This window comes from Marmota flaviventris, chromosome 8 (genome assembly GCF_047511675.1).
Source record: "Marmota flaviventris isolate mMarFla1 chromosome 8, mMarFla1.hap1, whole genome shotgun sequence".
NCBI classification, from domain to species: Eukaryota; Metazoa; Chordata; class Mammalia; order Rodentia; family Sciuridae; genus Marmota; species Marmota flaviventris.
Genome location: NC_092505.1, coordinates 106,428,845 through 106,454,290, shown reverse-complemented (window position 1 = coordinate 106,454,290; position 25,446 = coordinate 106,428,845). Strand labels below are relative to the sequence as shown.

The 25,446-nt window shown below is 39.4% G+C and overlaps 1 protein-coding gene and 1 pseudogene across 2 annotated transcripts; both read left to right on the top strand.

Annotated features, from left to right (window-relative positions):
* The first annotated feature begins 3,600 nt into the window (after positions 1 to 3,600).
* On the top strand, positions 3,601 to 12,529 carry Commd2 (COMM domain containing 2). 2 transcript variants are annotated; one of them, XM_027933978.2, is made up of 5 exons: positions 3,604 to 3,769; positions 3,847 to 3,924; positions 4,351 to 4,433; positions 4,785 to 4,958; positions 11,932 to 12,529. In XM_027933978.2, the coding sequence occupies exons 1-5, from the start codon at positions 3,703 to 3,705 to the stop codon at positions 12,127 to 12,129; spliced, it is 600 nt and encodes a 199-aa protein (XP_027789779.1). In that variant the 5' UTR covers positions 3,604 to 3,702; the 3' UTR covers positions 12,130 to 12,529. The 2 variants fall into 2 exon arrangements, with proteins under 2 accessions (XP_027789781.1, XP_027789779.1); XM_027933980.2 differs by lacking the exon at positions 3,847 to 3,924 and having other exon boundaries at positions 3,601 to 3,769.
* An 11,887-nt stretch (positions 12,530 to 24,416) lies between these two features.
* LOC114091488 (MOB-like protein phocein pseudogene) lies at positions 24,417 to 25,073 on the top strand (annotated as a pseudogene).
* Positions 25,074 to 25,446: the final 373 nt, after the last annotated feature.

Below are 25,446 nucleotides of genomic sequence, written 5' to 3'. Positions count from 1 at the left end.
TCCTCTGGTTTTTTTTCTTCTTTTTCAAGTTTGTTTTCACTCTTCTCTGTCCTTTGCAATCCCATGTAAATTTTAAATTGAATCTGCCATTCTGTATTTTAAAAAGCCTATTGGGATTTTGATACAGTACAAACGATATCGTTACAATATTAGGTCTCACACCTGTGATTTACTTCTCTATCCGTGACACATGTCACTGCTATAGTTAGGGTCTGGAACGTCTGCCACATGTCCAGTTTGGTGCTGTGTGATGGCTGGCACCTTGAAGAGGCGAGCCCTCAGGAGAGGTCTTTAGGTCTTTGGGGGTATGCCTTGAAGAGGACAGTGGAGCTCAGCCTCTTCCTCTTTCTTTGTTTTGCTTCCCAACCATGAGGTGAGTGATTCTTTCCACCATGCCCTCCCTGCATGATATGCTGCATCATCGCAGGCTTTTAAGCATTGGGACCCATAAGTTTGGGACTGGAATTCCAAAACTGTGAGGCAAAATAAACCTTTCCTCTGCATAAGTTGGCTAAGCTCAGGGATTTGTTATAATGACAGAAAGCTGACTAACATAGCCCCAATTTATTTCAGTCTTCTTTAATTTTCCCCACCAATGCTTTATAAATTTTAGTGTAGAGGTCTTTCAAGGCTTCTGTTGATTTTTTTCCTAAGTATTTTATGTTTTTGATGCTATTTGGAGTTGTTTTTTTTTTTTGGGGGGGGGGGTGGTATTGGGGATTAACTGAGGGACACTTGACCTCTGAGCCACATTCCCAGCCCTATTTTGTATTTTATTTAGGGACAGGGTCTCACTAAGTTGCTTAGCGCCTTGCTTTTGCTGAGGCTGGTTTTGAACACACAATCCTCCTGTCTCAGCCTTTCAAGATGCTGGGATTATAGGTGTGTGCCACTGTGCCCAGCTGGTAAGATTTTAAGATATATTCTGGTACAATAATGAAAAACACCCCAAATCTAAAAGCTCATTCATTCTCTCTCTCTCTCTCTCTCTCTCTCTCTCACACACACACACACACACATACACACTTAATTCTGAGTTCCTAGTTGGATATTATGCAACTGGAGCAAAAGCAGATACAAAGCTGATGTTAATGAGATGATGTAAGGGAGTGTGTTAAAAAAAATGATGTAAGGGAGTGTGTGTAAACTTCTTTATTATAAAGAAAGTAAGAGCAGATAGTGCCAGGATGGGGGCACTGCAGAGTTCCAGGGAGTTGATAGCATTCTAGTTCTTGCTCTAGAATATTAAGTGTTTGAGAAAATTCAACAAGGAATATTGTCTTACCTGACCCATTTACAATATGCATTTATAGTACAAATTTTCAAAGTAAACTGAAATAATGAAGAAAATACCAGAGGTTAACTCATGCATTTGGTGCCAACTGCAGACTCATGAGGTAGCAGCTTGGGAGGAAGGATGGTCACTGCACTTCCGTCCCTGTGATGTGTGCGGACTTCAACTGGGATTTTTTGCAGTGGTCACAATATTTTATGTCTTATCAAAACACAGGCAAGGAAATGTGTTGTGCAAAGAGTCTGGTGTGAAATTCCTAAAAAGAAAGGAACACAGGAAGGTCTGAGGGGGAAATGAAAGTGAAGGGAGAGGGAAGATGAGGCGAAGCACTGGGGAATGATGAGTCTGAAGCCCAGCTTTCTGCCAGAATCAATGGGAAAATACTGTATGTCTGATCTCTTTCCATATTAGCCCTGGAAGAGACAGCATGAATGGAAAGAAAGCATGGCCACACCTGTCCTGTGGTGCAACTGTCAAGCATCATTAACGTGCACAGGATACCCAATGACACTTACTCTGATCTTGATGAAATTAGGGTTAACTGCCCCTTCTCTGTGCTTCCCGGCCACTGTATTCATCCCACAAGTGTCACCACTTATCACACTGCTGAAATCACGTGTCTGTCTCCTTCACTTTACTGTCTTTATCTTCTAGAGGGCAAGGACATTGTTTTATTCATCTCAAGTTCCGGAGGCATAGTATATGCGTGAACCAATGCATATCTGAATTAGGTGAGTGGATTTTAAGACGGGCTTACGAGGAATTCTCAATTATTTGTGTACATAAACCTGCTCCTATAAAATACAGGCACTTCCGTTTACAAGTCTTTCAATTGCTTAATTCTAATTTATTGTTGCATTTGATCATCAAAATAAGTCTCTCAATGTAAATTTATTAGTTTATGGGAGCACTATCACAGCCCTGCATGGCAAAGAAAGGCAATCTTTAAAATACCCATTTTACAGATGGAGAGGCTAAAACATAAAAACAAATTGCTGTTTGTCAGTCACAGTGGCACATACCTGCAGTGCCTGCTACTTGTGAGGCTGAGGCAGGATGGTGACAAGTTCAAAGCCAGCCTGGGCAATATAGCATGACCCTGTCTCAAAATAAAATTAAAGGCTGAGAGTGTAGCTCAGTGGCAGAATGCTTGCCTAATTCAGTCCCCACATTCCTAGTTATGAAAGGTGTATGCGAAGTGCCTCTCTTCCTCCCCTTTCCCTTCTCTCACTCACCTCCCTCCCCTACCAAGGGGAGGAAAGGTGGAAAGTCATGTTCCTAGCAATTCTATAGTTTCCTATATGTGAACTATAGCAGGTGAGAAGAGAGAATGGGAAAAGGGACCAAATTCTTATGCATTCTCAAAACATAAAAAAATGGCATTGCTGAGAATCGGGCAAGCATTCCTATTTCCATCATTATTATCCTAATTTTAGCATCACTCATAAACCTCATTACAGGGGCTGGAATGTAGCTTAGTAGTAAAGCAGGTATAATGCACGTGTGAAGCACTGGGTTCATCCCAGCACCACAAAAAACAATAAGAAAGGCAGCTTCAGCGTTTGGCTGCTGTGTAGAAGGTCATGTCTTGGAGCCAGGCAAGTGAGGGGGCCGACCATCTCCTTCCATCTCTGTCGCTGATCTGCTCACATATCTCTGGAGTTTTGCTTTATAACTAGTGATAAGGAGATGTGGCTACTGAGAGCGTTAAATGAGATATATAAGATGTACAAAATCCTGCAAAGAAATAACTCCATAAATGTTTCTGTTGCTTGATTTGTCTGTTGGTTTCCTTATCTCTAATGAAAATAATAATGGGCCTACTATACAGGTTTCTTATGAACCATAAATCAGTTAATAAATGTAAAGGCATGCCATGGGCATAGTGGTGCAAGCCTGTAATCCCAGCAACTCCAGAGGTTGAGATGGGGGGATTGCAAGTTCAAGGCCAGCCTCCGCACCTTAGCAGATCCCATCTCAAAAACAAAAAGGGCTGGGGAAAGTAGCTTAATGGTATAGCATCCCTGCGTTCCACCCCAGGAAGGTGGTGGTGGTGGGGGGGTGGTAAGAACATTCCTGATACAGGGCTTAACAAATTAGCTATTGATATTGTAAACGTATTTTATTGTAAACGTGATGGGGGCGGGGGTGTCGGATTTTACAGTTTCCATTTCCCCCGTACAGCCTAGCGTCCTGCACTAGGCTTTGCCTCTAGACTCCTCTAGTAGGACACCTCCACCCGCAATCCCAGAATACGCCGCAGGGGGCGCTCGAGTCTAGGACCGTCGTAGACCGGAACCCAAAGCTTAGGATGCTGCCGCGCCGGACCCTCTTCGCTCTGGACGCGGGAGCCGGAAGTGGCGCGGAAGACCAGTGCGCTGCTGGGTGGAAAAGGGTGTGCAGCGAAGATGCTGCTGGACTTGTCGGAGGAGCATAAGGAGCACCTGGCCTTCCTGCCGCAGGTGGACAGCGCGGGTAAGGGTGTGGCGACGGCGAGGTGCGGGGAGAAGGCCGGGCGCTGGGCGCTCACGGCCTGCCGACTTCCGTTTCAGTGGTGGTGGAGTTCGGGCGGATAGCGGTGGAGTTCCTGAGGCGAGGGACCAACCCCAAGGTCTACGAGGGCGCCGCCAGTAAGCGGGGCGGGCGGGAGCCTCCGTGACTGGGGCGGGCCGCGGGATACGGGGTGAGGGTGGGCGGGATGCGGGGTGCCAGGGGTGGGTGGGCGGGGCGCGGGCTGTGGGCCGGAGTTCCGTGAGTCGTTTCCTCAGCTCCAGGGGAGCACAGTGTTGCCCGCCCCTCAGAATCGCTGGGCGTTGGGGGTCGGCCGGGCAGCGAGCGGGTGCGGCTCGGGGCGCGGTCCCCGCGGGCCGTCCCTTTAGGCCAGCGGCTGTGCGCTTGCGCGTGCTGGACCTGCACTGGGCTGGAAGTCCGGAAGGCGTCCGGCCAGCAGAGGAGAAAGCCAGAGGCCGAGTTAAAATACTTATTTTTAGGTAGGAATTTGAACAAAAAGAAGAATGTCGCACGGTGATTGATGTATTCGTTTTCCTTTTTCTTAGGGAAGCTCAGCGTGAGCAGCGACGCTGTCCAGCATGGTGTGGAAGGGTTGACCTACCTGCTCACCGAGAGCTCCAAGCTCATGGTGAGGGCGCCTGCGGCATTCAGTGTTGCCCAGACCTTAGGCCGGGGACGGATCCTATGAGGAGGAGGAAGGAAATGATCTACTTTCCTTGCACATCAGCAGTATCTGACTTGACAGAGAATAGGAGGCAATATTGGGCATCTTAGTTCTTTTTATATTTTTAAAAAAGTATTTTTTATGTGACAGTAACTCAGATCTTGGAATAGTAAATAATGATTATCTTCCTCTATAAAGAATGTTAGACAAGTGAATTAGGGGATATCAGATATATCTTTTGTGTTTAACAAGTATTTTATCATTTACCTGACAAAAATAGATTTTGATGTTCTGTTAAATTCAATTCATTTGTAGATTTCTGAAGTGGATTTCCAAGACTCTGTTTTTGTTCTGGGATTCTCTGAAGAACTGAACAAATTGTTGCTTCAGCTTTACCTGGACAACAGAAAAGAGATCAGGACTATTCTGGGTGAACTGGCACCCAGCCTTCCCAGTTACCACAGCCTTGAGTGGCGACTAGATGTACAGGTGTGTGTGTGTGTGTGTGTGTTTAAAAACCTGACATAGAATAAGAATTATTTAAAGATTGTGTCCTACTTATTGTATTCTTTACCATGTCAACCAAACTCTGATTTGAAACTGGTTTTTTAATCAGTGTTCATTTTCAGACCATTTCACAAATAGTTCATTTTCTTTTATTTATAATGTGTTCAATTTAACTTAATTTGATTACTTTAGCAAAGCAAATGGTTAGCAGACATTTTAGGTGGTATTAACTTTTTAAAATTATTTCTCCTTAAATATAACACATATATAAGAAATACATAAGTAAGTGTACACAGCATAATGAATTATGTCGTGGTGAAACTCCTATGAAATGGACATGAGCATCACCAGTATCCTAGAAGGATTCTCCTTGCCTCCTCCTAATTATTGCCCCTTCTGTCCTTTTCAAAGGTAACCAGCATCCTTGTTTCTAACACATAGAGTTTACTCATTTTTCCTCTTTCCACATTTGGAATGATTTGTTAAATACTCTTTGGTCTCTGGCTTTTGCACAAAATTATTTGTATGAAACTTATCTTTCACTTGTTTTAAAGCCACATAGTTAAATAAAAGGAAAGGCTAGGCACAGTGGCACATGCCTGTAGTCCCAGCTCCTCTCGGGGTTAAGCTAAGAGGATCACTTGAGCCAAGGAGTTTGAGACCAGTCAGAGCAACATAGTGAGACCTCATCTCAAACAAATTTATCAATTAGTTAATTAATTTTCAAACTATTGCATGTAGCCCTTTATTATGCAGTAAAAGATAAGTTAGTAGATGTTTGTTGAATATCATCCATTGGCTGATAACAGCTATGCTAAATGTTTTGGGACACTAAAAGGTATAAGAGATTTAAGTAGTTATAAAATAGGTCCTGGAGGGGAAAAAAGAATATAATTACATAAATAAAGATACCAACTGAGTGTTTAAAAAAATCTATCTTTATTTATTTATTTGCATAGTTCAGTGTGTACTGGCATGATCCAGAAAGTTTTAACAAAAAAAAAAAAAAGTGAAATTTCAGAAGGAATAGAGAAAAGAAGAGTAAATATTCTTGGAAGAGGAGGCAGTACAAGTTAAAACCACCCCTGTGAATGTGGGAATGAATATACAAATATCTGGTATACTGTTCTGGTTCTTAAACTTAGTGCACATTAGAATAACCTGGGGAGCTTTAAAAAATTTATAATATCTATGTTCTACCCCTAGTGATTCTGATTTATTGGTGTGAGGTTTGGCTTGGACATGAGAATTTTTAAAAGCTTCCCTTTCACCCAAATAATACTAAGTACTGTTTGTGAACAGCTGTTAGAATAGATTCTTCATGATTTGAATTAAGGTAAAGTGGTCAAATAGATTAGAAATTCAGTTGGAGTTTAGACTTAACATCACAAACAATAAATAGGAAGCCCTTGTAGATTCTTGGATAAGAAAGTAACATTTAGAAAAAAGAAGAAAACCACAGCTCTAAAAAAAGAAAAAGAAAGTCACATTTAAGAAAATTTATCTGGTATCTTGGGCAGATCAGAATGAAAGTGGGAGTTAGAAGTAGGAAGAACTTGGGGCTTTATGTATTTTGCCCTCTCTATGAAATGCCTTCCCCCTGCCTTGCCATTACTTCTGATTGTATTCCTTATCCTTTTACATATCAGGTTACATCAGGGCTCAGTCCACTGTGGCCTGTGGGTCAGATCTGACTTGCTGCCTATTTGTCAAGTTTTATTGTAACATAATCATGCTTATTTGCTAACATATTGTCGATGGCTGCTTTTGAGTACAAGGTAGAGTTGAATTAGTTGTGCTGGAAGCTGTGCGGTTCTGCAAAGCCTATAGTATTTATTATTTGGTTCTTTTCAGAAATACGTGGTTTGCTGGCTTTTGCTTAAAATGATTCCTCCCTCTGAGAGAAGTTCCCTGTGCTGCTAGTTACAGTTTAATCTTGGTGGCATTTGTGTTTTCCTTTTCACGCACCTGTGTTTCCATTTTGGAAAGCCATTTCACTCCTATAGTACCTGTTTTATACAGCACACAGTGAGCCGTTAACCTAGGATAGCAAGGAGCATGCATGTCTTGTATGTGCTCTTTTTTCAAAGTCTCAGCATCTCCTGTATTTCCACATTCTTCTAAATCAGAAGAGAACTCTGACACATTCCTGCCACCACTTTGCCTCCTGCCTGCATTAGCACCTGTGCTGTGCCTTCATCCCTGTTACAGCTGAGGAAGTGCCCACGTGCCAGCTGTGGACAGCCTCTTCCCTGTATGCCTCAGTCCATAGCATAGTCTTGCATACAAGACTTGTTTCAGACCACAAATGAGAGTGATTTCTCTGAAAGCTGAACTGAATCTCATTGGTTACTCATGGTTGATAAAAAGAAGAGCTGGTCACTCCACTTTCATGTATATCTAAAAAGAACAAAATTTTAAAAATTACAAAAAAGAAAAGCTGGTGGTTAAAGGGAGAATAGTTTCAGAAAGGAACAACCATATCACAATACAGTGTCAATGGAAGTAAGAGTAGCATTTTACACTGAGGACCATTAGGGGGTTGAGAAGATGAAAGGCTTAGGATTTGGACACTGTATGTGTCATGCTGTATTTTGAGGTTTTTCGGTTGGGATAGTGTGGCTGGCTTGGAGAGGTTGCTCTCTTGTCATGAGCATCCTTAGTATATGTAGATAACCACAGAAAAGACCATTTTTTATATCCACTTATCAGTTGATGCTACCATATGTCCATTCAATTATCAAACCATTCCTTGGATTTCTGGAGCGTGCCAGGCTTTGTAGACATAGTGCTGTGGTTTGGCTTTGTGTATTACCCAGGCCTGTGTATTAAAGACTTGCTCTTCCTGTGGTGCTGATGGAAGGTGATGGAAACTTCAAGAGGTGGAGTCTGATAGAAGGAAGTTAGGCAGTTGGTGGTATACCCTTGAGGAGATGTTGGGACTCTAGCCCCTTCCCAATTCTCTTTTGTTTCTCTGCCTCCATGAGGTAAACAGTTCTGCCTACCACGTGCTCCCACCAGGAGCCCCAGGCCCATAAAAAACAGAACCAATTAAAGGTGAATTCAAACCTCTGGAAGCAAAACCCTTGAGCCAAAATAAACCTTTTCTCCTGATAAGTTGATTATCTCAGATATTTTGTCACAGTAACAGAAAGTTGATAAATATGTGTAGCAATGAAGAAATATACTTGTCTTTAAGTCATCACAATTTCATAAAAGAAGACCAAAAAGTAAACTAAAATCCAGCATGATGAGTAGCCACGATCACAGGATATGGTATAAACCAGACTGCATGCTCCATGACAGCAGATACTGTGTGCCCAGCACTGTACCTGGCACATAAAAGTTTCATCAATGTGTTTAAACTTGTGTGTTTAGATCTTTCGTTAATAACCAGGTGGAGATATGGGGGTGGTCATGCTTAGGTGGTCCATCAGTAATTTATCTTGTACATAATTATGACTCTTGAGTGGGTGTTCTCTGGCTTTTAGGACTTTTTTAAGGCCTCAGTAGCCCATAGAGTCTTTTTGGGCTTTATTGATTTACTTTAAAAAAAAAAAAAATCTTTATTTTTTTAATTGTAGATGGACACAGTACCTTTATTTTATGTGGTGCTGAGTATCGAACCCAGGGCCTTGCCCATGCTAGGCGAGCGCTCTACTGCTGAGCCCCAGCCCCAGCCCCTGCCCCTATTGATTTACTTTGATTTTCCATTATGAAGACATTTTTAGAAGTTAGAAATTACAAAATCGAGTTTTCTAAAATTAAACTGGAGGGTTAATTTGCCCAGTGAGGTGACTTTGAGTTGCTGCATGAACATGAGGATGAGTGCAGGTTAACGTTGAGGAGATACTGAGGGACTTGCCACATGTGGTGAAATAAATTTAAAGCTGAAAAAGCTATTCAGGACTAATGGAGTCCCTGAGCTCATTAGATGAAACTGTTAGAAGGGGTTCTGACTGAAGTGGATTTTGCTGTTTGGGGGAAGAAAGCATGACAGATCACACCAGTCAAATGCGTAGGAAATGAATATCAGGACACGCTGCCTTTCATCTGGGAGTAAATTCACTTGTCTCATGGAGACTGGTGGTGAATGGACAGTCACCATCTAATTATTGTGTGATTGCTTGTGGGAAACAAAGTAATCATAGTTTAGCTTCTTGTAGGAGCATTTCCCCAGACTTCATAAATTATCAGCACAATTGATGCCCTTGTTAATAGCGTATGTACATTGAATGCATCTGGGACTGATGCGGAAGAATGTTGCTTTGGGGGCTAGTTCATTCACAGCTGCATCAAAGCATCCTCTTCCTGTCCTGCTCACATATTATAGCACTTGCTCTGCGGCAAATAGAGGGCTAAATTCTTGTAACAACTTTAACTAAGTGAAACATGACCTATGTATTCTGTTACCTACTTTTTTTTACCCTCTTCAGGGCCTTGAGATATAGTTCTTCAGACTAAACATTTTTTCCCCTAATTTGCATCGATATACAACATTTTAGTTTAAATTTGCTGTTATTGTTATGTTCACAGGAAGGACAGAATTTCATCCCCATTAAAAAATAAATTCATATCAGTGGACCATGTGGGCTTCTGTTCTTTGTCCTGTAGTACTGAATGTCATTTAACTTCTTTCTGAGGAAAAAATGAGGCCTAATTATGTCTTCTGTGTTTGTTAGGATGTTAAACTAATTTCTGTAATTTTTCTGTTTTGTCTCAGGGATTGAACCCAGGGACACCTAACCATTCAGCCATATCCCCAGCTCTTTTTATTTTATTTTGACACGGAATCTCACTAAGTTGCTTAGGGCCTTACTATGTTGCTGAGGGTGGCTTTGAACTTGCTGTCCTCCTGCCTCAGCCTCCGGAGCCACTGAGATCATATGCATGTACCACTGTGCCTTGCCTTTTCTAAAATTTTTAAAAAATGGTATGCTTAAATGTAAAGGAAAGGAAGGACATAGACTCTCATCTGTCAATGAATTTAGATATCATTTCTAAAAAAAAAAAAAAATGATGGATAAATTGAGTGATTTTAAATCTTTCAACAAAAAAATGTATTAATTACACACTTAAATACATTTTTTCCCGGTCAATGCAGATGCAGGAGGAAAAAGCAAAACAAAAAAACCCACAAAAATAAACTGTACATTTGAATGAATAAGTAGTATTTTCAGTCACAGTTTGCATATCATATCTATAATTTTCTGTTCTAGGAAATGATATTAAGAGATATTTCACTTTATTAAATACTATTTTTTGTTTGAGGACTAGTTCGTCCAAAGGGATTGGCCTGTTTCCAAATTATCTTGGAAACAAAGTCATTAATTGCAAAGTTTTTAAAACATTAAAATTGCAGCCTTGGATAAGTATCTCACCTAGAATTATTTAGAAGAAGTTATTAGAATATTCTGTTATTATTAAATTAATCCCAAAATCTCAGGTTTAGATTTGTTCTTACTGAGAAGTCTCTTCAAGTGGATTTCCTGTCCTTCTGATGTGACAGCTTTCTTGTGTAGTAAGATATTTCAAGGCTCATCGTACAACTCCTCTGTCCCTTTTTGCAGCTCCTGCTGTAAAGTGGTCCTTGATTCTTTACTGGAGGAGGGTCTTTGGAGAACTCTGTTACACTGGGGTTGAGTGCCATCCCTTCAAGTTTATCATTGTTTATAGTTTTGTGTTTTTTATCTTTTGAAAATACGTCAATAGTGCTTATTTGTTACACTTTAGAACATATTACACAAAAGATTGTAAGATGCCCAGTTTAAAGAATAATAATGAAACAAATACATGTTTACCCATCACCTAACTTAGCAAGTAGAATAAAATCAGTACTTTTGAGTCATCTGGGCCCTTCCCAGTTTTAACCCCCACTTCCCCAGCCACCTAGAGGAAAATCATAATCCTGAGTTTTTTATTACTCTTCTTTATAGTTTTTTAAAGTATTTTTTTGTCTCTAAATTGTACATTTTTAAATATTTCATATATTCTGTGACATTTTTAAATTAAAAAAAATTTTTTTGTAGTTGTAGATAGCATGCCTTTGTTTGTGGTGCTAAGGATTGAACCTAATGCTTCACACATGCTAGTACTTTATGTTGCTGTAGTTCATTTCTTTTCACTGCCATTTAGTGAACAGTTCATTGTGTGTGAATATTCTCAGTTTCTCCATTCTATTGAGATGTTTCTGATTTTTTGAAATGTTTTGTTTTGGGCTCTTGAAAACAAATACTGTTATGAGTAAAATGCATATGTGTAAGAGTTGAAGGTGTCTGCCTAGGAGTAGAATTGCTGATAATGCATATTGTTTTCAAAGTGATCTCTCACCGCACTCACTAGAATGAGCAAGAGTTTTTCGTTACCATTGTTTGCAGTGCTTGATATGGTTAGGTTTTCAGTTTTTACAGTCTGATGAATGTAAAATTGTATTTCATGAGTTTTTTTTTTTTTTTTTTTTTTTTTTTACCATTTTCCTGATGTATGGTAAAGGTGAACATATTTTTCTATGTTTACCTGTCTTTTGTGAAAATGCTTAATTCATATCTTCATTTTTTTCAGAAAAAAATCCATTTTTCTCTTGGATTTTGTTTTTTTTCTTACTACATCAGTGGAGGTTGACATACATTCTGGATACTAACCTTTTTTTAATTATAGACATGTTGCCAATTTTTTCAAGTACTCTTTGAAGAAAATTTATTAATATAACACTAAATTCATTGGTTTTGTCTTTATGATCTGCACATTTTGTATGACATTTAAGAAATTTTTCTGTACCACAGGGTTTCATATATATTTTCATTTTTTCTCTCCAAAGGTTTTGGAGACTTCATTTTGAAGTCTGTGATGATCATCTTAAATTTTATTTTTGTGTATAATGTGAAGTAATTATAAATATTTCATATTCTGCATATCTATTAAATAGTATTGTGCTCTTATTCTATTTACCATCAAGCTTGCAAGCAGAAGTCTCAGGCAACAGATTAAGCCAGCAGTGACTATAAAACTACACCTAAATCAGAATGGAGACCACAACACCAAAGTTCTGCAGACAGACCCAGCCACCCTACTTCATTTAGTTCAGCAACTGGAACAAGCCTTGGAGGAGATGAAAACAAACCACTGTAGGAGAGTAGTTCGCAACATCAAGTAGTACCAAGTGTTAAGGTCCTAATGCCTTTGACTCGTTTGTGAATGGATGACATTCAGGAATTACTTTTCAGAATTAATTTTTATTAATTGGTGTTGATAAATGCATCTAGATTCCATGAAATTTCTTTTCCTATTCCAGCATATTGAGGTCATGATCAGAAGCTAAAGTCAAGTTCCTTTCCTGGTGCTAAATGTGGTCAGCTTCTTGACAGATTGAAATGTAATTTTATATTTTAAATGTGTAAATAGGATTGAATCAACTAGAAATGAATCTATACTGTTCATATCTTCTGTATATATGAGTAATACCCTGTTTTTGGTACTTTTTTGTCTGCTTAACTGTTATTTTCTTCCTTATTGATCAATTTTGAGAATAAAATTTACAGCTACTTCCTTTCCTATTCAGAGTATTTTTAAATAGTACAATATTTCTGACTTTTAAAAGCACCTCATGATGTTACTAGCCACAGAATAATGTAAAGTGACTATGAGTTTTTTAATTATATGCCCGTATTGTTATAGGAAGTTCATGCATTTTTCTTTGTATGTAAAGATAAGTAGTTTTTACCATATTGCTGAAGTTTGGCTTATGGTTAATTGCCTTAAGTAGTACTCAATTTTCACAAGGATTAATTTTTCCCATTTACCCAAAGTAACTAAGAGATACACTGTCATATACATTTATAAATAACAAGAATAATATAATCAATCCTTGTCACTTTTTATCATTTCGTTTGATAAACTATACATGGGGGATGGAAGACCCTCTTCATTACATTATAAGCAAATATCCTTCCTACCGTACAAGTTTGATTTGTGTTTTGTTGTTTTTAAAGAGGTGAATGAAAGGTACTGATCTGAAAAACTCAGATGTTGATTTTTGACATCAGACAGAGACACAGTGGGATGCTGAGAAAGAAGAATTTTATAGAAGGGTAGAAATGGGGTTTAGTCTTCCCTGTATGTCCAAGGCCTCATCCCCATGGAGCGCTGCAGGAAGGCCTTCTGAACCATCAGTCTCTGAGCTACACTCTCAAGAGTGAAAAACTTTAAGGTCTGAGTGATGTCCTATTTCTCTCTCTCTGTGGAGAGTCTTACCAGGGAACAAAGAACAGTGTCAGAAAAGCACACTTGAAATTGCCACAGGGTCCCCTGCAGGCATCTGGACCACTCTTCCATTAAGTATGTGTTCTGCAGTTACAAAACAAAGATATTATCTGCATGTTAATTAGGAAAGTATAATCAGAAATCATTTTTAATTATAGTGACAATTCAATTAATGGAAGTCTCATTACCATCTCACAAAGGGAACTTTATTTATTATATAAATTAGTAGCATGATATCGGGTTTAAAAACAACATGTTGGGCTGGGGATGTTGCTCAAATGGTAGAGCACCTGCCCAGCATGCACGGTAGGTCCGTAAGACTTGTTGTCTGTCCACAGTTGATGGAAGGTAAGCAAGGCTGGCCCTGACAAGACTGAGTGACCCTGTGTCTCCTCAGAGCAGCCTTGCCTTTACCTCTTTGTCCACTGTCCTCACACCAGTCAGAACAGGAAAGGGTGTGCTGATCTTTTCACGTGAGTCAGGCTCCTGACCACCTTTCTGGGCACTCCATTGTTTCTATCATGTTCTGCCTCCTGCATCTTCTGGGTCAAGGGTGAACTGGGGACTGTTTCTCTGCCTTTTTAGAATTTGAGGCTCCCTTTTAGTGCAGGCCATCAAATGAGCTTCTTCCATTTCTTGTGAAAACCTTCCACATCCTTCTGGACTCCCTTGCTTTCTTTGTTTTATAGCATGTTTGATAATTTTTGTGGCTTGTATGTGAACATGATTTTCTGCAGATGCAGTCACTGTTCTCTCCAATATGACCCAAGTTTCTTGACTCTGAATAATGTGCCTTTATTATAGATAACTAAACTTTTATTAAAGCTTTTAGGATTGTGAGTATGCTGATTTTTTTTGAAGATTGGCTGATGCTCATTTAGGTTTAAGAGTCATATCCTTCAGGCTAGGTACATAGCTCAGTGGCATTAGTGTCAGAGTTCTTGCCTAGCATACACAAAGGCCCTGGGTTCAGTTCCCAGTACTGGGAGCGGGGAGGAGAGTCATATCCTTCATGTCTCAAAGCCAAAATAGGAACATCCGGTAGCAGAACTGTGGGCACTTACCAATATACTTCATTCATTGAAGTCTCCTTAAGCATTTCACAAAATTTCAATACACTTAAAGATGTTTCCAAGTTTGGAAATTTAAAGCAGCAATTGAAAAAGTTGATGGAATTGCCATAAAAAAATCATGTACTTTCTTTGAGATCTGAAAAATGGGAGTAGCAAAAGTTCCTTGAACTACTGAATGAAAAGGAATCCCTATGTTGGAGCCTTTAAAATCTGCCACAGCGTGTAGCCTTTAAGGGTGTCATTGATGCATTATTGGCTCCCATCCTCTACTATAGTAGCAGGCTTTCAAAAGTACGCAACAAATGTTTACCGTTACTGAGATAGTTGTGTACACTATTAATATAGTATCCCAATTATTTTGAAGAATCCTGTTATACTCCGTAAGAGAACTGGGAGAAGCTGGGTGTGGTGGCATATGACTGACGTAGGAGAAAGGGAAGTCTGGGGCCAGCCTGGACAACGTAGCAAGATCCTGTCTCAAAATAGACTTTACAAGGCCTGGAGATAAAACTCAGTGCTTGCCTAATGTGCCAGGCCCTGAGTTCAATTCCCAGTACCATAAAAAAGAAAACGGGGCGGGGGGGGGGGGGGACCATTGTTTTTTTTCTGGGTGATAAAATTATAGGCATTCATTTTTATGTCTATAATTAGAATTTGAATGACTTTTATAATATTTAGGAAATATTAAGTTTAAAGGAGAAAATATTAGGATTTAAATATAATATTTGTATCCAAGATTTTAATTTTTTAGAAAATGTTTTTATAGTTGTAGATAGATAGGATGCCCTTAGTTTATTTGTTTAATTTTTTTATGGTGCTAAGGATTGAACCCAGTGCCTCACACATGCTAGGCAAGTGCTCTGCCAGTGAGTTACACAGCCCTAGCCTGCCAGATTTTAAATTCTTGATATGTTACACATGTAGCTCTCCAGAAAAAGCTGTGCATGACTGCTTGATCCCTGGAGGATACAGGTGAGGAGGCTGAGGGTTTTGTGAGCAGACTTTATAGACTCCCTCTTTTCTGCAACTTCTCCCTGCCTGCCATTTTGGTAAAAGAAGCATGGGAATTTCAAGAGTAAGCCATTTCTCTTTTTCTAGTTTTGGATGTAAATTTACTTCTAAATAGTTGTATCTGTGTTGATTTTAATCACCAAAGGAAAACATATAACACTACTTTGTGGTTTTTTCACAGGCCTTATGTTCAGGAAGTTCTGGCAGTTGCATTGTTAAAGTTGTCCTCCTATAATTTACTCACTCTTCTCTACTTATTTTTAAAAATATGTATCCAATTAAGTCCCTCCTTAATAGACTTTTCTTAACCCTTAGAGTTCCCACAATCATAGGTTGTGCGCATGTCTTCCTCCACAAGCTGCAGAAAATACTTTGGTGGGAAGGTCATCATCCTGCAGTCCCTCTAACTCAACTGTGTTCCCTTTGAAACCACCATATGTTCAAGTTTAAATACTTTTCTTAGACCAAAACAAATGAGCCCAACTCCATCATTGGTGTGGTTAGTTCAGTGACCTTTACAAACTTTTAAAGCAATGTTTTAATTAGAAAAGTAGAGTAAGCCCATTTTTCAGCTTTGCAAAGCATTATACTGTAGAGATGAAAAAAGTGATAGCTGGGCACAACATGGGAGGCTGAAGCAGGAGGATTGCAAGTTCAAGGCAGCAACTTAGGAAGACTAAGTCTCAGAGAAATTAAGAACAAAAAGGGGTGGGATGTAGGTCAGTGGTAGAGCACCCCTGGGTTCAATCCCCAGGGGCCGCATGTTTGTTATTGTGTATTTACACACAAAATAACTGACTTGAAGAAGTCAGTTCCTAAGCTGAGAGTGGGAGTGGGACCTACATTTTCCTCTAGTAGGCACAGGGTCCCTGGTCTAATTAGTGCCATAAAAAAAAAACAAAAACAAAAACAACTTTATGGCACTAATTAGACCAGCGAACCTGTGCCTACTAAAGGAAAATGTAGGTTCCACTCCCACTCTCAGCTTAAGAACTGACTTCTTCAACAAAACTAAAGCATAAGAAGTAAAATCGAGAATTAATAAATGGGATGGTAACAAACTATTAAGTTTCTTCACAGCAAAGGAAACAAGAACATGAAGTGAGAGCCTACAGAACGGGAGAAAATCTTTGCCACCTGCACCTCAGATAGAGCACTAACCTCCAGGATCTATTAGAACTCAAAAAACTTACACACACACACACACACACACATAAATAAAAAATAAATAAAATAACCCAATCAATAAATGGGCAAAGGAACTGAATAGGAACTTCACAGAAAAAGAAATACAAATGCTCAACAAATATATGAAAAAACATTCAGCATCTCTAGCAATTAGAGAAATGCAGATTAAAACTACACAAAGATTCCATCTCACTCCAGTCAGAATGTCAGTTATCAAGAAAACAAGTAACAATAAATGTTGGCAAGGATGTGGGGGAAAAGGTACACTCATACATTGCTGGTGGAACTGCAAATTGATGCAACCACTCTGGAAAGCAGTGTGGAGAGTCCTCAGAAAACTTGGGATGGAACCAGCATTTGACCCAGCTGTCCCACTCTGTAGTATATACTCAAAGGTCTTAATATCAGTATAGTATCGTGATGCACCCACATTGATGGTTATAGCAGCTCAATTCACAATAGCTAAGCTATGGAACCAACCTAGGTGCCCTTCAACAGATGAATGGATGAAGAAAATGTGGTATATTTACTCAGCCATAAAAAATAATGACTTTTTATGAATTTTTGGGTGGTACTGGAGACTACCATGCTAAGTGAAATAAGCCAGTCCCCAAAACCAAAGATTGAATGTTCTCTCTCATATGCAGAGCCAACACACAATAAGGGTGGGGGGGGGGAACAATAGAAGTTCACTGGGAGAATGAAGGGAAGGGGGCAGGAATGGGAATGGGAAAAACAGTAGAATGAATTGGACATCATTTTGCTATGTTCATATATGAACACACGACCAGTGAAACTGCGTATCATGTACAACCAACCATAAGAACAGTTATACTCCATGTATGTGTCATATATCAAAATACACTCTCCTGTCATGTACATGTAAAAACAACGGAAATAATAAAAATACCGGTGGAGATTCAATCGTCTGTAGGATTTTTGTTCCTACTCATAGTTGGCTCTACCTTGTGCATCTCAGTTTACAAATAATTTCCCTTTTTCCTTTGAAAGAGTAAACTCTAAAAGCCAGATGTTTAAAAAAATAACTTGATGGCACTAAAATATGTATTTCATGATCTGATCACTGAATCTTAATGGCTCTTTGATTTATGTTTTTTTAAACATTTTTAAAAATTTTTTAGTTGTAGGTGGACACATATCTTTATTTTATTTTTACATGGTGCTGAGGATCAAACCCAGTGCCTCACGCATGCTAGGCGAGCGCACTACCTCTGAGCCACAACCCCAGCCCTGGTTTATGTTTTGATGGCTCTTCTTTGCCCAGGAACTCTAATAACTCAGGTTTGCCTGATAACCATGAGTCCACAAGATTCTGCAAATCATAATGTAAAAATATAGGAAAAGTAATCCTTTTTTTTTTCTTTTTTAAAGGAGCTTAAAGTAAACGAAACATCAGGAGTATATATGCTTTAAAACTTTCATTCACATTCTTCTAAACCCAAACAACTTCTTGTAAGATGAATTTTTAAGATTTCTGTGTAAATTGCATTATCATTAGGAATGTTACTAATTGCATGGCCATTGGAGTGGGAACATGCTCTTATTGTGCCTAAGCTGAATAAATGGGCACTCCCCAGCTGCAGAGGACCGCCCTTTGCAGAACAGCCTTCCCAGTCATCAACTAAAAAGGAGAGAACACAAACAAATGGATTTCTGCCTTTTCTCACCAACAGTATGAGGCCTTTTACCTCTTATTCTTCATTTTTTTACTCTTTCTTACACCAAGATGTGATCTACCTACTTATCTATGGCATTATTTTGATAGAAAACAAGAAACAATTTGACACCTTTTCTACTTTCTTAAAAACATGATACAGATTCAGTTTTGTTAAATGTTGATTAAGTGCTTAGAGTGATCCATGTTGTGTGTCTAACAAAGGACAAAGTCCTAATCTTATGAGTTTAGTATACCTCAGGCCAGTCCATCCCCTGAGATAGTTTAATCCATAAACTCATGAGGCTGCAGAAAAGAATCTCTGGGGCTATTCTGAAGAGGGGCTCTCTGGTCTGGCTGCTGGCAGTGCTTTCCTTCATCCTCTGGAAGGTGACAGTGTGATGTGCCGCTCTGGCTGGAGCTGAGATCACTGCCGAGAAGCCTGGATATGGCTGGGATGGCGGAGATGATCCTTATGCCTTCTCCATCGAATGGGGTTCCCTGAGGTAACCAGAGGTGTGATGGGAAAAGCAAATTGAGTTCTTTTTTACCTGCATGCCAATGTTGTGATTGTCAGACATCCAGTCACAAGTGGATGCCTGTGGTTTTAAAGGAATGTGCTTAGTTCACAGAACGAAGAGCCTTCTCAGTTAACTCAGAGACTGAAAGCACAGATTAAAATTCAGAGAATGAGGGGGAAAGTCCAGGGAAGTCTAGGTGGTTAGGATATGATTTCCTGGCACAGTCTGAAAACCGTATGTCTTTATTCCAAATAAATAAAAAATTCTTACAAGGCTCAAATGAATAAGTGCTGCAACATAATTGCTAAAAGAAGAGCCCAAGAAAGGCTGCAATTTTTCAAATACCTGAAAAAAAATAGCAGAAGGAAAACATGTATCCAAAAGGCAACAATGATACATCTTGTGGTATGACCAGTGTAATTAAAAACGTTTTTATGTTCAGGCTCTCAAGGATGTAAGTATGGGGTATTCTTTTCTGTGCTTTTTTCTTCCAGTCTTTGTCGTTTTAATACCTATCAAATTGCATGCCTTGCTTAGGTCCTTAGAACAATTTATTTTCATGCCAAACCTCTCATGAAATCTCCTTCCTCCCTTTTTAAAAAATTATTCTATTGAGATGTAAGTTTTACGAATATAAAACTTATTCTTTCATAGTATGCAATTTAGTGGTTTCTAATATGTTCACAAAGCTGTGCAGCCATTGCGGCTGTCTGATTATGGACTGTTTTCATCATCCACAGAAGAAACCTATCTTCATTAGCAGCATCTCTAGCTCCTGATGACCTTGAATCTGTTCACTGTGGATATTCCTCTTCTGGACATTTCCTATAAGTGGAATTATGTAATATGTTCTGCCTCTGCCTTCTTTCAACTTAGCGTAATGTTAAGATTTATCCACATTGTAGCATGTATCAGTATATCCTGCCATTTTAACAACTGAAAAATATCCCATTGTTTGGATGGTCTAGTTTTTTTTAAAAAAAATAGTATTTGATTCTTATTTCTGGTCTGTGAAATTAATTACCGCATGAACTTTGTGTTCATAAAAGAACTTTGAGTTACTGGGTGTGTGACTCAGTGGTAGAACACTTGCCTGGAGTGCATGAGGACTTGGATTCAATCTCCAGCGACACACACACACACACACACACACACACACACACATACATAACTGGTAACAGATTTAGTAATGTATTTTCTACAATGATGACATTTTAGAATTCTCTTCCCAGATGCAAATTGTCTTCTTTAGCAAGTTATTAGAAGATTTAGTCTCCACTGTACCACATTTCATTTTTAGCCTTACTCAAAAAAGTTATACTTGGGAAGTTTCTCAAAAGTTATACTTATCTGATGAACTGTTGAAGCAGCTTAGCTGAAATCAACCCTAAAGAAAATCAGATTATGAGCCTGGGGTTGTGGCTTAGCGGTAGAGTGCTCACCTAGCACTGATGAGGCACTGGGTTTGATCCTCAGCACCACATAAAAATAAATAAATAAAGGTATTGTACCTGCCTATAACTAAAAAAAAAAAGGAAAATCAGACTGCAGTGGAAGGGAGGTTGGACATGATCAATGCATAAAATATGCATGTATGGAATGTCACAGTGAAACCATTAATTTGTACAATTAATATGTGTTAATAAAAATAAATTGGATTATTATTCTTTTTGTTTTAATTTTAAAATTTCTTACTAAAATAAGACATGTTCTGTGGGCATTTTATAGATTCAGAAAAAAATAGGAAAGCAACTATTTATGACTTTGCATATTTATTTTGTATGTTTTTCAAATTAGAAAGTAAAAATCTGTGCCAGGCATGGTGGTGCACACCTGTAATCTCAGCAGCTCAGGAGGCTGTGACAGGAGGATCATGAGTTCAAAGCCAGTTTCAGCATCAATGAGGTGAGACCCTGTCTCTAAATAAAATACACAATAGGGCTGGGGAGGTGGCTCAGTGTTCGAGTGTCCCTGAGTTCCATCCCCAGTACCAAAAAAAAAAAAAAAAAAAAAAAGTAAAAATTGTCTAATTTTAAAAATTTTGGTAGAATAGAGAAAAGGTCATTTACTTTTGCTTATGTTCACTCCTCAGAATAATTTTGAAATAGCCCCACTTGGAGAGCCCCAGGATGCTGTTATCCAGATGATGCAGCTGCTATAGCCATTGCCTTTGGGGGGCTCTTTAGTAGCTGGAGGAAATGGAAAGGGACATCAATTCAGTCAGGTGTGTGCACTGGAGAAAAGCTACAGCCAATAAGGAGGTCTGCATTTTTGATGAGTAATTCTCACTAGGAGCATCAGCATAGGAAGGTGTTGCTTTTCATGATTGTTTTTGCTGTTTTGGTCATTGCACTTCTATTTACATATGGAGAATAATAATTTCTTCCCAGTTGGACATAATTTGGTGGGACTCTCAGACAAAGGAACATGCTCTACATAATCCACACTTAGCCCCTGTCTCTCCTGGGACTCTGAAGCCCCAGGATTGAAGAGGATGGTTGATGCATGTTCATTTTAGTGGCATGTTTGCAAGATGCTTGATGGTCTATTCCATGGCCTTCAGAAGTGGCTTCTGTTCTTCTCTTTAGGGACCTGGTCTTAGGACTGTCCCTTGATTCTGCAGGGGCTTAATTCATGCCTTGTGAATCATTCTCTGCTGAAGTTAAGGCCTAAATGATCTTAAATGCTAGCAAGTATAACAATACAATGAAATTAACTTTGTAAAATTGCATACTTTATTTCACACACAAAAAAAAATTGTGACAGCTCTGCAAATTATCATGTATCTGGAAGTTAGGCAGCTACCGTAGAATGAGCATGTAGATTGAAAGCAATTGCTGAGCTTCATGAATTGGAATATGCTGACATAAAAGTAGAGTTCTCTTCCCAGAAACCACAGCAATGCTCAAATGAAAATGGAGTCTTATGGGAAGGAAGAAGAGAAGAATCAACACTGAATCTATCAGATGTCTGCTGTACCCATACAGTGTCTTGGGCCAGCTTCAGAATCTGTTCACAAAAACTGTAGTAGTTTTGTAGTACTATATTATATACTATGAAGTATATGATACTCTACAAGGGACATAGATCTGGTTCTCTATAACTTCTCACTAAAAATAACTGCATGATTATATTCATCACAGAACTGTTTAGTGAGAAAGAATTTGAAAACACAACTTGATCTGCATCCCTCTAATGCAGGTTGTCTGGTGTAGCTCTTGTCTAATGTCCCAGTAAACAATGTTTTCTTGCCTCATTTTGAAAGACAGAAAGTCCTAGGTCCTCCAGAGCGTTGATGTGTAGATTTCTACCCTCCCAGCTGAGTCACCAGCCAGGAATATTGTGTGCTTGACTTTTGTATCATTTTAGTTGTGAAAGCAATAGACTTTACATTTTCTTTTTAAAATGTTGAATTATAACATTAGTTATGCCTTTTCTAATTACACATGCCAAAAGACCACACGTGTACACATTCCCCTAATGCCCCCCACCCCGCCCTTGCTCTACTTATCCCCAGGGATAGCAACTCTCTCTAGTTGAAAATTCACTGTTCTAGAGCTTGCTCTCACCAAATACCCTTTTGATTATAATTTGGCTTTGCATAAAAAGTTTCCCATGGACAGAAAATGTCTAACCAGAAAATGAATTTGGGGCCTGCTTCTAGTTATGGCTCCCATTGCAAGTTAATTAATTGGTATTCATCATCCCTTAGGGTCCCATTAGGTCTGTGTATGCCAACATTTAAGTTTCTGAGTTAATAAAGCTGAAGACCACATTGCAGAACAAGGCCTCTTCCCTAAATCTTGCTAAGATTAATGCTACTTAGGCTTAATGGCCAATCATTCTTAAAGCTGCCCTTGTTAGTCTCTTTTTCATCAAATTGTACTGATTAAGTCCCTTTGTAAAAAGAGGCATAGGGGCTGGGGTTATGGCTCAGCGATGGAGCACTCACCTAGCTCATGTAAGGCCCTGGGTTCGATTCTCAGCACCACATAAAAATAAATAAGTTAAAGGTATTGTGTCCAACTACAACTAAAAAATAAATATTAAAAAAGAGGCATAAGTTAGCACAGATAAAATTTCCTTTACCTGTCTGGTGCCTAAATCCTCTGCGTACATATCAGGCAAGATGGCACATAGCCCTAGAAATAGTGAGCAATAGTGTCATCTGAGGAATGCTCGAAGTTCCTTCAAGGAGAGTGCTGTGGTAAGGAAGACCCCCATAACTGCATGTGATCTTTGAATAAATATTTGCCCCAAAATCTCTGGAATCATCTCTAGATGGGGGGAATATTTGACTTTTTTCTTTTTTTTGCAATAAGTACAGACTGAATTCACCTTTGGGGCTGCAACATCTGTTTGCATGCCTCAGTGAAGAACCTTCTAGTGATGCAAACATCAGGGGCCAAGCCTTTGTAGAAATGGAGCTGTTTTGTTTTTAACTACAGGAGACTTCAGACTTACACAAAAATAGATAAGAAGCCAGGCACAGTGGCACACATCCATAATTCCAACTACTTGGGAGGCTGAAGCAGGAGGATTGCAAGTTCAAGGCTAGCTTGGGCAACTTAGTGAAACCCTGTCTCAAAAATAAAAATGAAAAAAAAAAAAAAAAACTGAGAGCATGACTCAGTATGGAGTGTTTGCCTACCATGCAAAAGACCCTGGGTTCAATTCAACACTGGGAAAAAAAATGTAGACCAGTATAATGACCACTTGGGTCCATTACTTGATTTTAGTAACATTCAGCGTATGGCTAGTTTTGTTTCCTCACAGTCCCCCTCACTTTGCTCTATGCCCTGCCCTTATTAATTTTGAATCAAGTCCCAAATATCATTTCTGAGATGGAAGTTTTTGAGTTGAGGCGTGAACGGACTGGGACCGGTAATGTGAAAGCAGTCTGTGGTTAGGAGATGGTTTCTCAGATTACAGTTCCCTTGCAGTAAGTAATGTCTTTGCTAAGTGTAGAATTAGGTGCGTTACCCATCTCAGTACAGTTTCACTTATTCTTTTGGGCATGTGAAATGTGCTTTATTCATGGGCTTGTTCATGGGAAGTCAAAAGTGAGTCTGAGGATTCAAGGAAAGGAGTGCAGGGCAGGTCCTCACTTGAGCCTTCCAGAACAGCCTGGGTTTGACTCTGTGTGACCATGCTGAGTGAAGGCCCTATTCTAAGACTGCAGCACCCACACTTGAGTCAAAACTACCCTTTCCTGGATGGAAAGGTAAAGTCATTCACTAGGAGCAGACAGACATTCCCATCGCCATTTGGAAATGACGACAGTGGTGAATGGTGGATGTTGAAAAGTCAAGAGGGAATCTGGGAACCTGGGTTCCAGTTGGGAGAAACAGGATCAGGTGGCCCTTGAAGCAGAGGAAGGAGAACTGGCCCTGTCCTGTGTGACTGCCTGGAGTGAGGCAGAGAGAATCCAGGATCTGGCCTGAACCTTCTGATGGAAACCACCTCTAGTAAGAATTGTAAGTTGTGTACCAGCCGAAACAAGGATGCACTCAGCATGATGAGGACCCAGACTGACTGACATCCCATCACTTGACTTCATTTTTCCTGATCCTCTGCATGATCCTCACCGCTCTCAAACTCTACCACCTCTTCTGGACCCTTGTGACAGCTGCAACTTTTCCATAGGACCTGACCCTCTCTTCAACCGGTTATCCACTCCACACCAGGAGAAGCCTGCCTTGGTTCCAGATCTGATCACCACAGTTTGAGATTTCTATAATTGGCTTGATGAATCATTTGATGAGATGGACAGTACACTTGCTGTTCAGCAGTATATTCAACAGAACATAAGGGCAGATTGCTCCAATATTGACAAAATTCTTGAATCTTCTGAAGGCCAAGATGAAGGTATGTGGAAATATGAACATTTAAGGCAATTCTGCCTTGAACTAAATGGACTTGCTGTCAAACTTCAGAGTGAATGCCACCCAGATACTTGTACTCAAATGACAGCAACTGAACAATGGATTTTTCTTTGTGCAGCTCATAAAACTCCAAAAGAGTGTCCTGCTATAGACTATACTAGACACACACTTGATGGTGCTGTGTGTCTTCTGAATAGCAATAAATATTTTCCCAGCAGGGTTAGCATAAAAGAATCATCTGTAGCAAAACTAGGATCAGTATGTCGTAGAATTTACAGAATATTTTCACATGCTTATTTTCATCACCGGCAGATATTTGATGAGTATGAAAATGAAACATTTTTATGTCATCGATTTACTAAATTTGTGATGAAATATAATTTGATGTCGAAGGATAACCTGATTGTACCAATTTTAGAAGAGAAAGTTCAGAATTCAGTTTCTGGGGAAAGTGAAGCATGAAGGGAATCATAGAAAAATGTACTGATCACATAATTAACGTTAATTATGTTATATATATATATATATATATATATATATATATATATATATATATATTCCCAGCTACTTGGGAGGCTGAGGTAGGAACATCACCAGTTTGAAGCCAGCCTCAGCAACTTAGTGACAAAAAATTAAAAGGACTTGGGATGTAGCTCAGTGGTAGAGTGCCTCTGGGTTCAATTCCCAGTGCCAAAAAATAAGAAAAACTCCTCAAACCGGGTTTGGTGGCAGATGCTTGTAATCCCAGCAACTCAGGAGGCCAAGGCAGAAGGATTGCAAGTTTGAGGCCAGACTCAGCACTTTAGCGAGGCTCTAAACAATTTAGGGAGACTCTGTCTCGATACAAAAAATAAAAAG

What these genes read in the sequence shown, in the direction of transcription:
- Commd2 (XM_027933978.2), top strand. Translation starts at nt 3,703, where the DNA reads ATGCTGCTGGACTTGTCGGAGGAGCATAAGGAGCACCTGGCCTTCCTG. An exon ending in GCCGCAGGTGGACAGCGCGG is followed by an intron (nt 3,770 to 3,846) that starts GTAAGGGTGTGG and finishes CTTCCGTTTCAG; the next exon opens with TGGTGGTGGAGTTCGGGCGG. An exon ending in AGTGGCGACTAGATGTACAG is followed by an intron (nt 4,959 to 11,931) that starts GTGTGTGTGTGT and finishes TTTACCATCAAG; the next exon opens with CTTGCAAGCAGAAGTCTCAG.